General features: G+C 40.1%; 1 protein-coding gene across 1 annotated transcript in view; it reads left to right on the top strand.

Moving 5' to 3' along the window:
• IMMP1L (inner mitochondrial membrane peptidase subunit 1) overlaps positions 1–14,751 on the top strand; it is a 32,097-nt gene that overhangs the window by 98 nt on the left and 17,248 nt on the right. The window contains exon 2 of the mRNA XM_063160548.1: positions 13,805–13,936. Within this exon, the coding sequence (XP_063016618.1) occupies positions 13,832–13,936 (105 nt within the window). The 5' untranslated portion in view covers positions 13,805–13,831. The remainder of the gene's footprint in view (positions 1–13,804; positions 13,937–14,751) is intronic.

The raw sequence follows: 14,751 nt of genomic DNA, 5'->3' as shown, positions 1-14,751 counted from the left end.
GGGGCCTCGGGCACACCGGGGAACACCGGGGCACACCGGGGCCGAGGGGACACCGGGGCACACCGGGCCTTGCCGGGGCCGAGGGGACACCGGGGCCTTTCTGGGGCCGAGGGGACACCGGGGCACACCGGGGCTGGCAGCGGGCACGGAACGGCGCGGGGAGTGCGGTTCGGGTGCCGTGCAGGGACACTCCGCTTGTCCCGTGCCTGCAGGGCCGGGGTCGCAGAGGCTCGCCTGGAGCGGCATCGGCCCCCTCGGAAAGAGCCTGAAAGGGAAAAGTGTTTATTAAATGTATTTTCTTAACATAATGTGAGTATACGTGGGTCGCTGTTTGGTTGTGCATAGGCACAGACCTGTGTAGGCGTGTGGTTTAATGCCTTCACTTGGCAGCAAGATCTTGTGTCGGCGTGCACCAAGATGTGTGGTAGGAAAAGTTAAAGGACATTAAAATGCTTTGACAAGTTCTAGTTTGGTTTGTCAGCCAACGCTCTGTGTTCTGGTGCTCTGAAAGCAAGGGGAGCCCCTGTCCGTGGATAGAACAGCCACTACCAAAAGTATTTTTATGTTGGTTTTTCATGTCGGTGATTCAGGTGCATCCAAGCTGCTAGAAGGCACTTGCATAAAATATAAAAACCAAGCTTTAATACTGTAATCCCTCACTCTCAGCCTTTCATTCCGGTGAATTGTGTGTACTGTCATTCTGAGCCAACTTTCTGAACACCTGTGGTTCTTGAGTCGCTTTTTAATTGAGGGGAAAAATCCTTGTGTTAAATATGAGCAGCATGAAAGAGCAGCAATATGTGGGCAGACCTGGACCTCAGAGTTTTCCCTTCGTACCCAATTCAAATTCAGGAACATGAAACTTCAGCATCATGTGGCCCTGGCTGGGGAAAGGATGTTCTTTTTGCTGCTGGCCAAACTCCCACACGTGCTGAGCAGTAGACAAATCAAAATCTTTTATCAGGAGTATCAAGAGGTTGTCTTAAGATTTTGTATGTTCTGCTAAGCTGTGAAATACTGGATAATACTTCATTTTAAGTAGAGATTATTGTTTAGTGAAAGTTAGAAGTGTCTGTCTGTAGAGGAGAAGATCAAAGGAGACTGGAAACCGTGGCAAGAAATAAACAAAGCTGTTTAATTTCACTTGTGTAGTATGTGACCAGCGAGGTGTGAATATCTGGAACAGGAAATGCCAACAAAATAAAGACCCAAAGCACAATCCACAATTCTTTTAAAAGGGTTTGGGCCTCTGTTTCTGTCAGTGGGATGGTGTGGTGTGAATTCTGTCTGGCTGAAGTGGAGGCTGAAACTTTGGAGAGTTCTCCACTTTCAAACATCACAGTGACTCTGCCTTTTCTTGCTGTACTGTGCTCCTGGAGCCCAAATCCCTGAATATTTCAGGTGTGTGTGACACAGCAGTTGCAGGGTATCTGTTGAGATCTTTGTTACAGAACCTCGTGACCCAGTGATAAGGATATCTGATAAGTCAGTGCTTACCTGTCAGAAAGGTAAGCAGTGACAAGAGAAAGAAGATCCAGTGATAAACTGCACCTACTCAATCTCTGGGATGGTTTTTTCCCATTCCAAGCAGTATATTTTCTTTTCTTCGTTAACACAAAGTATTTCCTTGCTTTATTGTTTCTTTTAATTAAAATACACTATTGTGGGTTAACTTGACATAGATCCAGGGCTGAGCCCTCTCTTTTGTTCTTTCATTACTACTTGCCTGCCATGTAAGGGTTTGTTATAATTTTTAACCTCATTTTCCTACGGGCCAATTAAAACTGGAGGCTAAATAATTCCTTCTCTTTTTTTTTTCCTTTTTTCTCTTTCCTATTGGAAAGTGAACACACATAATGAAAGTATTTTGCAAATGGGAACTCTTGTGCCATGCCCCTCCCATTTTTAGTGTTTCTTGGATAAACTGCACATTTCCTGACAATCCTCACTGGCTCAGGAGCTGATCCAGTGGCTCAGGGTTGCAAAAGAGGAAATCTCACTCCCTGCTCCTGCTCTGTTTCCAATCCAGCAAATTCTGGTGCTGGTCAGTTCCCTCCTTGGGCTGGCTCAGCTCACTAAACTGATTTAGAGCTACCAACTGACTTTCTCAATAATTTTACTTTGTGCCATCCTGTGAGCTGGTGCTGCATGGAGGAGGGCAGCCCAACCTCCCAGAACATTGTAGTTATTTCAGAATAAAAATTGGATTTTTACATTTTAAAAAATGGGCTTTTAATCGAGTGATATTTTTGTTACAATTTTTTTGTAGATATCCTTCCAAATATAGAGAAATGGTGTCTTACATGGTAACAGCATGAGAGACTGTTTCATAGATAACAAAAATAATGAAGTAGATACAATTTTTTCAGTATGAGAACTGAACTTTTAAAATATAGCAGTAGTTCTCTTTGTGGTGTTCATTTTTCCCCAGTCACATTTGAACCTGATGGGTGCAGTTAAAGTCCTACTGATTTAGAAAGTGAGTGGAAATAAGCTATTTTTCAAATATTAACATTTTAATACAATGCATATGTGCTTATGGAAATACTGCTTACAGTCTGACTTTACCTGTATTTCAGACAAATTTCAGAGAAAGAACTCATTTAATGCAAGTTTAATTTCAGATTTTTTTAGTTAATTATTTTTAAATCAACGGTGTTTCATTTCCAGGAATAACAATATTTTTTTTCACCCTTTTTGAATCATACTGAAAGTTTGCTTATATTCACATGTCCAGTTTTGAAAAGGTGAATTTTCAGTGGTTGTAGAAGATTCCACTAGGATTTGGTGTCTGGCAGAAAGCAAGACCCCAGCAATTGTGATTGTAGACATTTCCCTGACATTATGAGGTAGATAAATCCTACTGCTCCTGCTCTAGGGGTGGGATGGAAATGCAGAGAGACTGAGGAACATGGAAGTGATTTCCAGTGCTCAGGAAGTGTCTTAGGAAGTTATTTCTTGTCAGCTGAGCTATGGCAATGGACAGGGGTCCTACTCATTGGAGAATGGAGAGGTTTAAACATTTTTAGTCTGTTTTGGGATGTCTGAAACTGTAGAATAATGAACTTTCCTTCCTCACAGCTCACATGTTGCAAGTAGAGCTGCTCAAATGGGGACGTCAGTTTAACTGCAAATCCTAACTGTGCTCTGGAGAAATCAAGCTCTCTGTTTTCCTCTTGCAAACTTGCTGGTCCAGTTCAGCTACTCGCAGATTCTAAGATGGATTAAGAGGATTTGGGGGGAAAATTCCCTTAGAAATAAAAATAAAAATTGAGGGAATACAATGGAAAATGAGAGAGCAGTCAGAACATTTGGGGAAGGGTTATGCATGGAATTTGATCTGTAAGTATGTTTGACATTTCTCTTCCAGAACTGTAGCCTACAGACTTGGGGAAAATCCTGGTGTCCCCAGAACAGCAGCCCTTGAAGTGTTTCAGCTTTTCTATTTTCCCATTCTGTGCTGCTTTAGTGTGTGGGTCTGAGCTCCACATTCAGGGATGGTGAGCTCTGTGCACAGAGCAGGGAGACAAAACAATTCCTGCTCCAGCTGGGCACCAAGGACAAATGATGCCAATCTCAGCCCCAGAGCACAAACCCCGTGGGCTGCAGAGAGAAAAACAAGCAGGGTGGGAGTGCCTGGGCTAAAGCTGGAATGGGACAATGAACTGCAAGGTGAAAATGGAGCAGAACTGATCCCAGGGAGAGAGCCCGGGAGCGCTCGTGCATTTTGGGGCCATTTTGGGTCATCTTGGGTGCAGCCCTGGCTGGGCTCTGGTGCTGCCCAAGGTGGATCCATGGAGGAGATGCTTTGAATCAATCCCTGCTTTATTCTGTAGCTCTGTCCAGCCTCTGCTCCAGGGCAGCCTGCACAAGGCATCAGCTTTGGTGACCATGAAGGGACAGAAGGCATCAATAAGAGGAGCACACTTGTCCTGGCCTCCCTTCACCACCTGGGTTGCCCATGTGGGCTCACAGGGCGAGTTAACACCAGCAGCTCTGTGTGGGGAGGTTCCTCACCAGCAGGGTGTTACTGCTGATGGATGTGCTCTGATGTCTTTACTTTCAAATCAATGGTTTTGCTGGATTTTAGTTGTGCTGCAGAAGACTCGTGTATGTTCTTGTCTTTGAACAAAATGCTCTTCATTTTGGAATAATAAATAAATAAATTAAACACCAGCCCATTTTATTTCAATTTAATTTCATTTAAATATGTCTGCCAGACAGCTTTCAGTGATATTTTTCTCCTGGATTTATGTGTGGGATAGAGAACCAGAAAAGCACATCCCAGTAGCTGTTGTAATTCATAATCTTATTAGAGTTTGCAGTTCCATGGCCAGGCTGCTTCTCTCATCAGTCGTGGAATGTGCTGGTTTTAGACTGCACTGATTAAAGTTTTACAGGCACCAAATCAGATTAGGCAGCGAGTCACCTGCCCAGTCCTGTGAGCCACGCCCTGCTGAGCTCCCGCTGGCAGCTGAAACAAGGTAGTTTGCTTTGGAGATGTTCTTAAGTACCTAACAGCATGGGTCGTGGATTATGGCTGCAAAGAAGATGGCTTCATTTTCCTGATCTTTGAACTAGCTGCAATGGGATAAATTTGAAAGTGCAGGATCTTCAGGCCATGAGCCAACAACTGGAAAGAATGTTTAATCCTGGAAGCTCTGACACCAAAAGATCTGGGTTTTTGTCAGTGTGAAAAAGCTTAAAGATGCTTATTCAGTCAGTCTGTAGCAAGTGAAGTAACTATCTGGAGGGTTTAGGACTTGCTAGTTTTATGATATGGTATAAAACATAACATCTTATTCAGATGTTACCCAGATTCATCCTTGTGGGTATGCTGAGCAACAGGGAAAAAAATTTAAACCCGTGTCAAATTTAAACAGCTCTTTTAAAATAGAAGTAAATTAGGAGACGTGAGTTGAAGTAGTATGTAAGACAAGAAGTTATTTTAAAAATTATTTTATGTTTCTGTAATTTCATAACTGTACAGCATAATATTACTGAAACCTGCAGAACAATAATCTTGAAAGTGAATTGTGAGTTTAATTTAGTGTCTTAGTAAGCATCACACAGATCAGTGCTGTATTTAGTAGAGATTATTTTCCTTGTATTTCTCACAAACATGGAAGGAACCTCAGGTTTCTGGCACTGGCCAATGATGTTTTGTGGTTATTGTCTCCCATAGATATTCCAGACAGGAATGCCAGCTTGATATTTCAACTCCCACTGACTTTCTCAGCACTGGCCATCCCCAGAGTGAGGCATGGGCCAGGGTGTCCTGCAGTAAATAATTCTGTAGAGATGTGTATTGCTTGCTCTTCAAAAATTTTGACTAGAATGGTAAAATAATTCAGTCACTGAGGGGCAGAGGAAGAAAATTTTGGCCTTTAAGTAGTCAGGAAGTAAAATTGAGATTTTTCAGTGTGAGTTGTAAAGTTGGGTATAAGACAAGCAAGCAATCTAGTAAAACTCCTTGTAAAGCCAGATTCACAACTGGCTTCTTAGGGAAACTTAAATTGTTTCAAATTTGGAATAATGTTTTGGTGAAATAATAGAATAAAATAAAATAATGAATATCTGGCCTTTTTTTGTAGCCAGGCTGTATTTTAGCAAATCATCATTATTCTTTATCTCAGTGAATTCAGCTTCCATCCCCTCCACTGAGCCTGCCAATTCCATGCCAAAAGTTCTTTGTGGGAACCCCATTTCAGGAGCATCTGTCTGGGAGCAGGGCTGCCATTTTTTCCAGATTTTCCCCCCTTTGGACTGAATTGCATTTTGTGTGAGATAATATATGTAAAAGGACTAAAAATAAATTCACATTTAAAAACTGTAGATACTGAAACAGATTGAGGGAAGCCAAAATGTTATCAAGGTCCTAGAAATAACAATCCTGTAAGTGGTTACTGCAGAATAACTCAGTGTATTGTGAGTGGGACACACAATATTACTGAAACCTGCAGAACAGTAATCTTGGAAATGAATTGGGAGTTTAATTTAGTTGCGGGTGCTGCTGGAAATGTGAGCTTCACTAATTGTTTCAAAGTCCTGGCTTGGTTTTGTGTGGAAAGAATAGAATGTCTTATTTCATTGCAATGAGGGGGTAATTCATGTGAAGTTTTAGCCCTAAGGTTTATCAGAAAACCTGTGTCTCTTCAGTAGCCATGTTTTCAATATTTCTGTCATTGAAAATATTTCTGTAATTGTGACAGTGTCCCTAGCAGAGGGAGAAAGGTAATGGAGCTTTTTTTTTTATATCCTGCTTTTATATTTCTGTGGAAACTGTTGCACATTCTTGGAGCCTCATGTTTCCGCTTTCTCTCACTTGTGCTTCCATTGGTCCGAGAAGTGTGAAGCACTGTTTGATCTTGGTGTTCTCATGCTATTGCCAAGCCACAGTGAATTTTTAATAGAATTTTTAACATTTCTGGCAGGAATATCATCAATTTTCTTAGCATGCACAAAGTATCTGTATGACCAGTCACTGATTTTCCTTTTAGAAAATCAATGTATTATGGAAGAAAGGGCAAGCCATGTTCTGTACTCTTGGAACAAACCAGATGAGCAAATGTAGATTAAATAAAACCTTAGCACTTATTAAAAACCTGAAAAGTTTTTAAGAAGGCAGTCCAGGGAGACAGTACTAATGAAGTTATGCAGTGATTGTTTCTGTACTGCTTTTCTGTTTCACAAGTATTGTGTCCTCGTTTGAAACTCCTGTTTGGGCTGGCTGGCTGTGGTAAAATGAGCCATGCAGGCCCTGCTTGGGGATGTGTTTGGTGCAGTTTGTGGGGCTGGAGTGTGCTCTGCACCTCAGCTTAGGATCATTTACCAAATTGGAGAAAGGCACCTCTACTTATTTGATTCACTAAGTAGTCAGTTTTCACATTTATTATTGTGTCAGCTGCATCTTTTATTTTAAAGCATCAAATTAAATAATAGCTTATGCTGGCTTCCTATTTTAGTTCATGCATTTAAAACCTGCAAGTCAGATAAAAAGATAGTTTCAGAATAAATTCAGTATATTATTTATGAGTGGAGCAACACATTAGCATGGAGTTCACAATAGATCATATCGCTTTTATTCCATCTTACAAGCTTAGCAGCACAAACAGAATAATCAACATATTATTTGGCTGTCATCTGCTGAACAGAAAGCAGAGATCACAAGGAGGTTTTCCCTAGCTGCAGTGATGGCCTTTTTGTTCCAAGCCCCCATCTGGGAGGGCCATGGTGTGTTATCATATGGAACGCGGGCTTTGCTGTAATCTGCTTAGCTGCACTGCAGTTTGAATCTTTATTCCATGTTTGTGTAATTTATAATTTTAATGAGACCGTGCCTCTTGTGGGCTTTGAAATATATTAAAAGCTCTTTTGTGCATATGCTTTTGTTCTTGCTTAATAGGCTCAGTGTATTTAAAACTGATGAATTTTTATTCATGGATTTGGATGTCTGGGGATTAACTTAGATTGAATATCATTGCACTCATCTCTTGATGTTTGGAACTTGTTTTATACTTGTATCTCTAAGTGGAGAACACCTTACAGAACTTGTGTTTTACACATAAAACAGCTCAGAAATAACTAATAAAATTTTATTGAGCAATGAGCAAAAATACTGATTATAGTTTAGTTTTACTGCATAAACTCTCCTAAAGTACCAGTTTGCCCTGAAAAAAATCCTTGAGTCGATGAACATTTGTGTATTTAGAACTTTGTAACTAAAAAGCAGTTTGGAAAGGCACTCAACATTTTTGCAGAATAACAGCACTTGATTTGCATTTTTCTTTAATTCAGGTAACTTGAAAATGTAAATACTGAGCACTCTCTTGTATGACTGTTGCCTTTCTCCTGTTTTTAACACATTTTTAAATGCAGAGTGTACATAAGCTGTTTCATTAGAAGGTGATGCTCATAACTGGGAGTATTGATAAACATACAGAAGGATTCACTGCTATTTTCTGACAGTGCTAAAACTGGGCTTGTTTTTTGCTTTTGTATTTTTAAGATGTTTAATGGTTTGTTTATTTGTTTGATTTACTATTTGTTTAAAGATTTGATACTTTGTGACTTCTGTGTTTTTAAACTACTCTGGAGCACTCTTCAAGGATGGCATTCTGTCTGAGACCAGCGCTGGCAATAAAATGGAGACAATTGTGGATTTTCTAAATAGCCTTGGTGATGATGTACTGAAATGTGGAGGGGAATTGGGTTTTTGTTTGTGGTGTTTTTGTTGGGTTGACTGGTTTTTACCACAAACCATCCTCTTTGTAATGACAAAATATTTTAAGTAAACAGCCTTCTGAGTTCTCAGTGCACAGGGGAGATATTAATCTCTCTTCTCTTCACTGATTTGAGCACTATTTCCAAATCATATTTCCACAAGATGTGTCAGCTGGGAAGTGCAGGGGGCATGTGAGCCATGGGCAGCTTCAGCTTTTGTAGGGTTGCAGATTTCTAGTGCCTAATGTGAAAATGAGGCTTGTAACTCTTTGTCTTACAAAACTGAAATGAATTTTCAGTGTTTATACGTCTGTGTCTCAAGGAAGTGAATGTATTGAAATTGAAGACAAACACACGTAGTTATTTCACCACTGTGGCGTGGGCACAACCCATTTTTCTCCGTTACCAGGAAAGTGACTGGTGTCTGCCAGACCTTTGGTGTTTGTCCTGGCTTTGACCTTGTTGCAGAAGATGTAAAGTGAATATTTTGGCATCCCTCAGAGGCCCATGTATGACCATGCCTGTGCTCAGCTCTCTGGATTTCACTGTTCAGCAAAGAGGAGTGAATGGAGCTGCAGAGGAGGACAAGCTTTGGAATGCATCTGGCCATTAAAGCAGCGTTTTATTCAGGGTTGTGCAAGTGTTAGGAGCTGCTTCCCAAAGGTAAATAGAACCAGTGAGAACTACCTGAAATCTGTGTTGGGAAAATGCTCATTCTTGTCTGTAGTCTCTGGTTATTTAACACCAGCCAATTGTGTTATGTTTACAGGATTAAACTCCTTGTCAGCTTGAGATCAGCAGCTGAAGGAGCTCTTGTTGGAGACAAACTGCCAGTGCCTAGTAGAGATAATGTGTAAAAATGTAATCTCTTGCAGAATATCACCAAGCTTGCTCACATTTGCCAGACCAAGTCCCGTGTTTCTTCCAGAGTAAAGCAACAGCTGGAAATAAAAAGCAATTCTTCTGATCTCCAGCACAGAGGGACCTTTTGAAAATGGTTCTTTGTTTTGCTTTAGATGTGTTCAGAATCCTCAGATTGAAATTACAATATTTAAAGCATTTTGTATATTTGTATATTCATATATATATATTTAAAACATATTGTATATCTAATATGGGAAGCATCCAAATAAACAAGATATACACCCTTTGCTCTTCTAGTACATGTGACATCAGTTTCATGCAGAAGTTTTAAAATAATACTTTAAATAACTGTTCAAACATAAATATTTAAATGGCCTAGTCAGTGTGCAATTTTTTCTTTGGTTTGGGTTTTTGGATTGTTTTTTAAAGTAATCTCAGAGTAATTCTGTGGGAAAGAGATGGTGCAAGTTATGTGTAGAGAAAGGTGTCTGGTTAGAAGTGGAGAATGTTGGGGGAAGAGTTTCTGTTGAGGAAGGAAGAACTGATAATCTCTCACTACATATTCAATGAAATTCCAGAATTGGGAAACATAATATAAAGCAAATGTGACCGGAGATGTTTTATGAAAGTGAAAAATCTGTTTAGTGTCAAGTGCAGTGATTTGTTTAGTCACACTTTCAGTGCCTGCAACTTTGGTTTTCCCGTATTTAAAAATTCATCACCACATCTTAAATTGTCCTACACAATGCCATTGGTCTTCTGGAAATGGTAAAGCTGCTCATTGATTTTCTAATTTTATTATATAGACAATAATTGTAATCCAAGATTACAGCAAACAAGATGTTAATTTCTAGACAACCTACGTACATTTCCCTCAGAGCGCGGGCGCTACAGAAGCAAAGAGTACAAAGAGAATACCATTTGTGCTATCCTCACAGGAGCTGTCAATAAAAGATGTAATAGGGGATTTAGGAATCTGGAAATGGCCAACTAATTTATGTGAATCTATTTTATTTCAGCTAGAAAGCCCAAGCTCTGTTTCGTCTGCACTGCATATTGCAGAGCACAGGCTGTCTATAGAAAACCAGGCGGCTGCATATGGATAGTCCCTTGATATCATTCACTTGCTGTGTAATCTTATTATGCAAAGTTCTAATCTTCACCTAGAATGAATGCCTCTGGGTCAGAATATAGTCATATCAGGGTTTTTGAGGTCATGTTTTGTGATCCTTAGCTTATTCTTCTAAGTAGAGCTGGGATTTAAAGAGTATTCCCCAGACACTGGCAGAGATAGACAGCAAAACCTGCTGCCTTTTTGGAAGACAAGACCAACATGAGGTCCCTGGTAGGATTAAACTTGATTTGTAGCTGTAGGATTTTTAAACAGATGTATTATTGGACAGGGAATAGGGGGCCACCAGCACAGCGAAATTGGATCACAATTGGCATTCTCAGGGAGTCCGCTGGCTGCTAAAACAGCAGCTGCATGTGGATTTGACTTCTTTCAGGTGAAGCGACTTCCAGTCATTTGGAAAGGATGGGATGAAAAGGAACCTTGGTGATAATTTTGATGTCTGCAAGATTTAGTACCAATGTAATGGGATTATCGGTAACACCTTCGCCGCAGCAAAAGCCACCTGGCGCTATAACTGGCAGCAACTGAGAACTAATCCTTTCCCATCTCTTGGATGTCATTCATGAGGCTCAAAGTGGTTTCTGCCCTGCTAGCTGTGATTAATTTTATAAACAAACAAACAAAAACCCAATGATGAAAGCGCGGCTATGGGCGGAAGAGGGAACAGAAGATACTTGTAATTACATTTTGCATTTTATTTGCTGTGTATTTTACAACTATACACTTGTGGTAAAATAATGAAATTGTGTTCTCTGTGATAAATATGGATGTGTGTGTGACCTTTTTTTAACCAGTGTTGATTTTGGTAGAAATTTTTCAGCTACCTGCTACATGATATTAGGTAGTACCTGGAGGTAATTAGGTTTTAGGCCATTCTGCAATAAGGATGTTTACACTACAGAGCCATTCAGTTTTCAAGGGGCCTGTGACTTAAATAATTTGTTTGATTGTGCTTAATGGTCTTATGTTTGATCTGGTGGAGTTGCCTGCTGATGGTACTTTGTATTAAAATTGTGTGATGTGGAAAACTGTTTACTTCCTTGTGATCAACAATATGACATTGTTTCAAAAATAGAATGATATGAAGTTCTCAGAGGAAACAATTATATTTTAACAATGATACTTTTTAACAATTATAATTTAATGATGCTCAAGTTAATTTTTTCTCTGTGTGGCTTTTTTTTAAAATAAACTAGTTTGGTCTGGTGGTTTTTTTACTAAACTTGCTACAACCAATTATTAACTAGAAGTCATTACTTAAAATGACATGGAAACTTTTAGGATTTTGGTTATTGGAAATGAATATTAGATGTCTAAAGATGAACCTTAATGTTTAAATCACCCTCCCATCCTCAGGAGGTACCTTGCTAGGGTCAGACTGTATAATCCAGGTATATATGTGTCTTCATTTCAAATTAACTTTCTTGAGTAGTAGTCAAAAGCTTTTATATAAAGCTAAGAATATTTTGATTGTTATCATAAAATCTGATAAGCTTGAACATTTAAAAAAATCCTTTGTACTACATTTATAAGAAGGGGTTGGTGAAATCTGTGTCTCAGGCGTTAAGAATTTATTTTGAGAGAACTGGGAACAAAATTTGAGAGCTCTTCACTCATGTTCTGTCCTTGTGGTTAGTTTTTTCCCATGGCAGCTCTGGCAGCAGGCAAAGCTCACTCTGAGCCCTGAGTGTCCCTGAGTAGCTCCCAAATCTACTCACAAGCATCCCAAGGAAACACATGTCCAGGGTAACTATCCCTAGGTTTGTGTCACCCAAAATCCATAAGGAAACAGTCACTTTGTTACAATCACTTTGAAAACTCTTTTCTGACGTGTATTGCAGTTGTTTGGAGTTTCATAATAAAAATCTTTTAGTGCCAACCTGACAGCTGGTGGCATGGGAGGCTTGCACATTCTTTTGAATGCGCGGTTGTTACTGTTTATTTGTCCCAGATTGATCTGTGTACTCTGGGCATTGTAATGCATTGTTTGCTTACCTGCAATACCCACGGGTGCCTAAATTCTCTGCAATCTTAATATGTTAATGTCACTATAGGACACAAAATAATACCACGTGCACATGCTGCTTTGTTCAAGGTAAAAAGAGACTTTTTAATTTCTGATTCCAAGATTTATAGATTTTCAAAAGTGACAGTGGATTGGAGGGTGACAGTGCCACCTCTTCAATGACACTGGACAAGCCAACAGTCCATCAAATTTCTCCTCCTCCGTAAAAGAATGCAAAACAATAAGTTATTTACACAAAGTGTGTGAGAAAGTTAGTAACAACAATGCAAACATCAGAAGGCTCAGAAAATCTTAAAAAATCAGGGCGACAGTTAATGTGTTAGTATAAGGTTTCTGAATAGCATGGGGCAAAAATAGTGGATACTTCTGCAGTATTTTTCTTTCTTCCTGAACTGAGAAGCAATGTGAGGCTCCTTTCCAGCAGGTGCCGTTAAGAACTAGTGATGATGGACTTCTCTCAGATAGTTGTGCATTCACCTACTTCTGCAACTCAGATTCATCTGCTGTGCCTCCACCTTCCTTTTGTCCCCTGTGTCACAGCTCTGGGCTCTCAGTGTGTCTGGCCTAAGATAAGGCATTGGTTGGTGCACTGAATTGAGAAGAGCCAGGCACCTGTGTGCCTCACCAGGATGGATTCTGCTGAAAGTGCATTCCCCTTCCAGGGGAGCTGTTCCAATTCCAGTTCCTGCATCTGCCAATGACACAATTCAAGACTTTTCTGTTTGCCATTGTATTTTGGGTCATTGCTGTGAAAATGGTCAGATAGTGAATGATGAATCACAGCTTGGTTTAAGCTGTTCTAGTGCAGAGAAGTTTATGCAGATAAAAAAGAAAAGGACCTCTCTTTTGGAACTTGTTAGAGAATATTTGCTCCCAATAATGGTTGTCTTTGGAATGTAGTCAGGCAAAACTCCCATTAAATTCTAGAGAGAGTTGTGAAAATAAATCCATGCACTTTTAAATTCCTTCATTTCATGAGTGAAATGTAGAAGAAAATGTCTCTATTTAATTTTGAAATGGGCATATTTTACACAGCATTTTTCCTTTTCTTCTTTTCAACATAGTGTATTTGCTCAGCAAACTCTATTGACCTATCTTAGGAAAAGAGGGAAATCTTGCAGTGGTTTTGGTTCATGAGAAGGCAACACTGAGTTTAAGGGGAAGAGGTTTTTTTTGCTTCAATTACTTCATGATGTTTGTTTTCCACTTCCTTAAGCGTAACCACCAAATTGTGGTACGGAAATATTTTATTTTGATTAGCATTGTAGGAATTGGATCTCCCAATCAGAGTTGGACTTGAATACTTGGGGAAGGGGGTCAGAAAATGTTTACAGGCTAATGTCCTGCAGAAATTATGGCACTGTGCTACAGCTGAGAACAGAAGACCTGATGCCTCATTTCTCTATGCACCTCTTCAAGTCTGTCTGATTATTTGTTGGGATCATTCCACTGTTGGGTTTTTTTTAATCTTGCCCACCTGTTACACACTAGAGATGGGTTTGTAAACGTAGGATTGCTTGTTCTCCAATGAATGATCCTCTTGTGTTTTGCTGCAGAGCTGCTGGGCACCGTAGCACTGTAGGATGCTTCGCAATGCCCTAGGAAAAGCCTGCCGGTTTCTGGGCTACACGGTGCAGTATGGCTGCATAGCACACTGTGCCTTCGAGTACCTTGGAGGGATTGTTGTGGTAACTCTTCTTTTTCATGACATTTAAAAGGAGATAAAACTGGAATACTGACAGTTTTCTGTGTGATGATGCCAGTATTTCAGGTTTTGTCATTTAACACAATTGGGAAGGGGCTCCAGCCTTTGTGAAGGTTATTTGTACTTTGTATTCTGATGTGTTATTGCTCAAGGTATCACTGAAGTAAATGGGAAACTCTGATTAAGCCTTTTGCACAGAGTCCATCCTTTAAGAAACACTGGAGTCAGTGATAGGAAATGCCTTTGTTTCACACTCTGGCCAAATTTTTGGGTGTTTTATGCTCCTCCTTGCCCCTCCTCCCCAGGTCCTTAACCTGGCAGATACTGCTGCTGGGCATGGGGGAGTCTGGCTGTGAGCTGCTCCTGCAGCTTCTGTGATGGTCTGTGTCACAGAGAAGAGAAAGGGGTAAGCTGGTAGGGCTTTGAGCACTGCTCCTAAAAATTTCCTGGAGATGTAGTGCTGAAGGGAATCAATGAGGGCCTTATAGCACCTCGTGCAGTTGAGGACCAGCCTCAAGGAAATATAGAACTGTAACAGAGTTAGAGGTATGTTGCAAGGCTTTGCAAAGGTTCTTCAGGGTGAGAGAGATAGACGAGAATTTTGACTCTATGATCAGAAGGCTGGATTTATTATTTTATGATATATAATACATTAAGACTATACTAAAAAGGAGTAGAGAGAAAAGTTCAGAAGCTGCTAAGCTAAGAATAGAAAAAGGAATTAATACTAACAGAGCTCTCTCTGATCTGTCTCAGAGAAAGCTTGTCTTTGATTGGCCCTTAATTGTACACAAGTAA

Source organism: Melospiza melodia, chromosome 6 (genome assembly GCF_035770615.1).
Source record: "Melospiza melodia melodia isolate bMelMel2 chromosome 6, bMelMel2.pri, whole genome shotgun sequence".
NCBI lineage: Eukaryota > Metazoa > Chordata > Aves > Passeriformes > Passerellidae > Melospiza > Melospiza melodia.
This window is presented reverse-complemented; position numbering and strand designations above follow the sequence as displayed.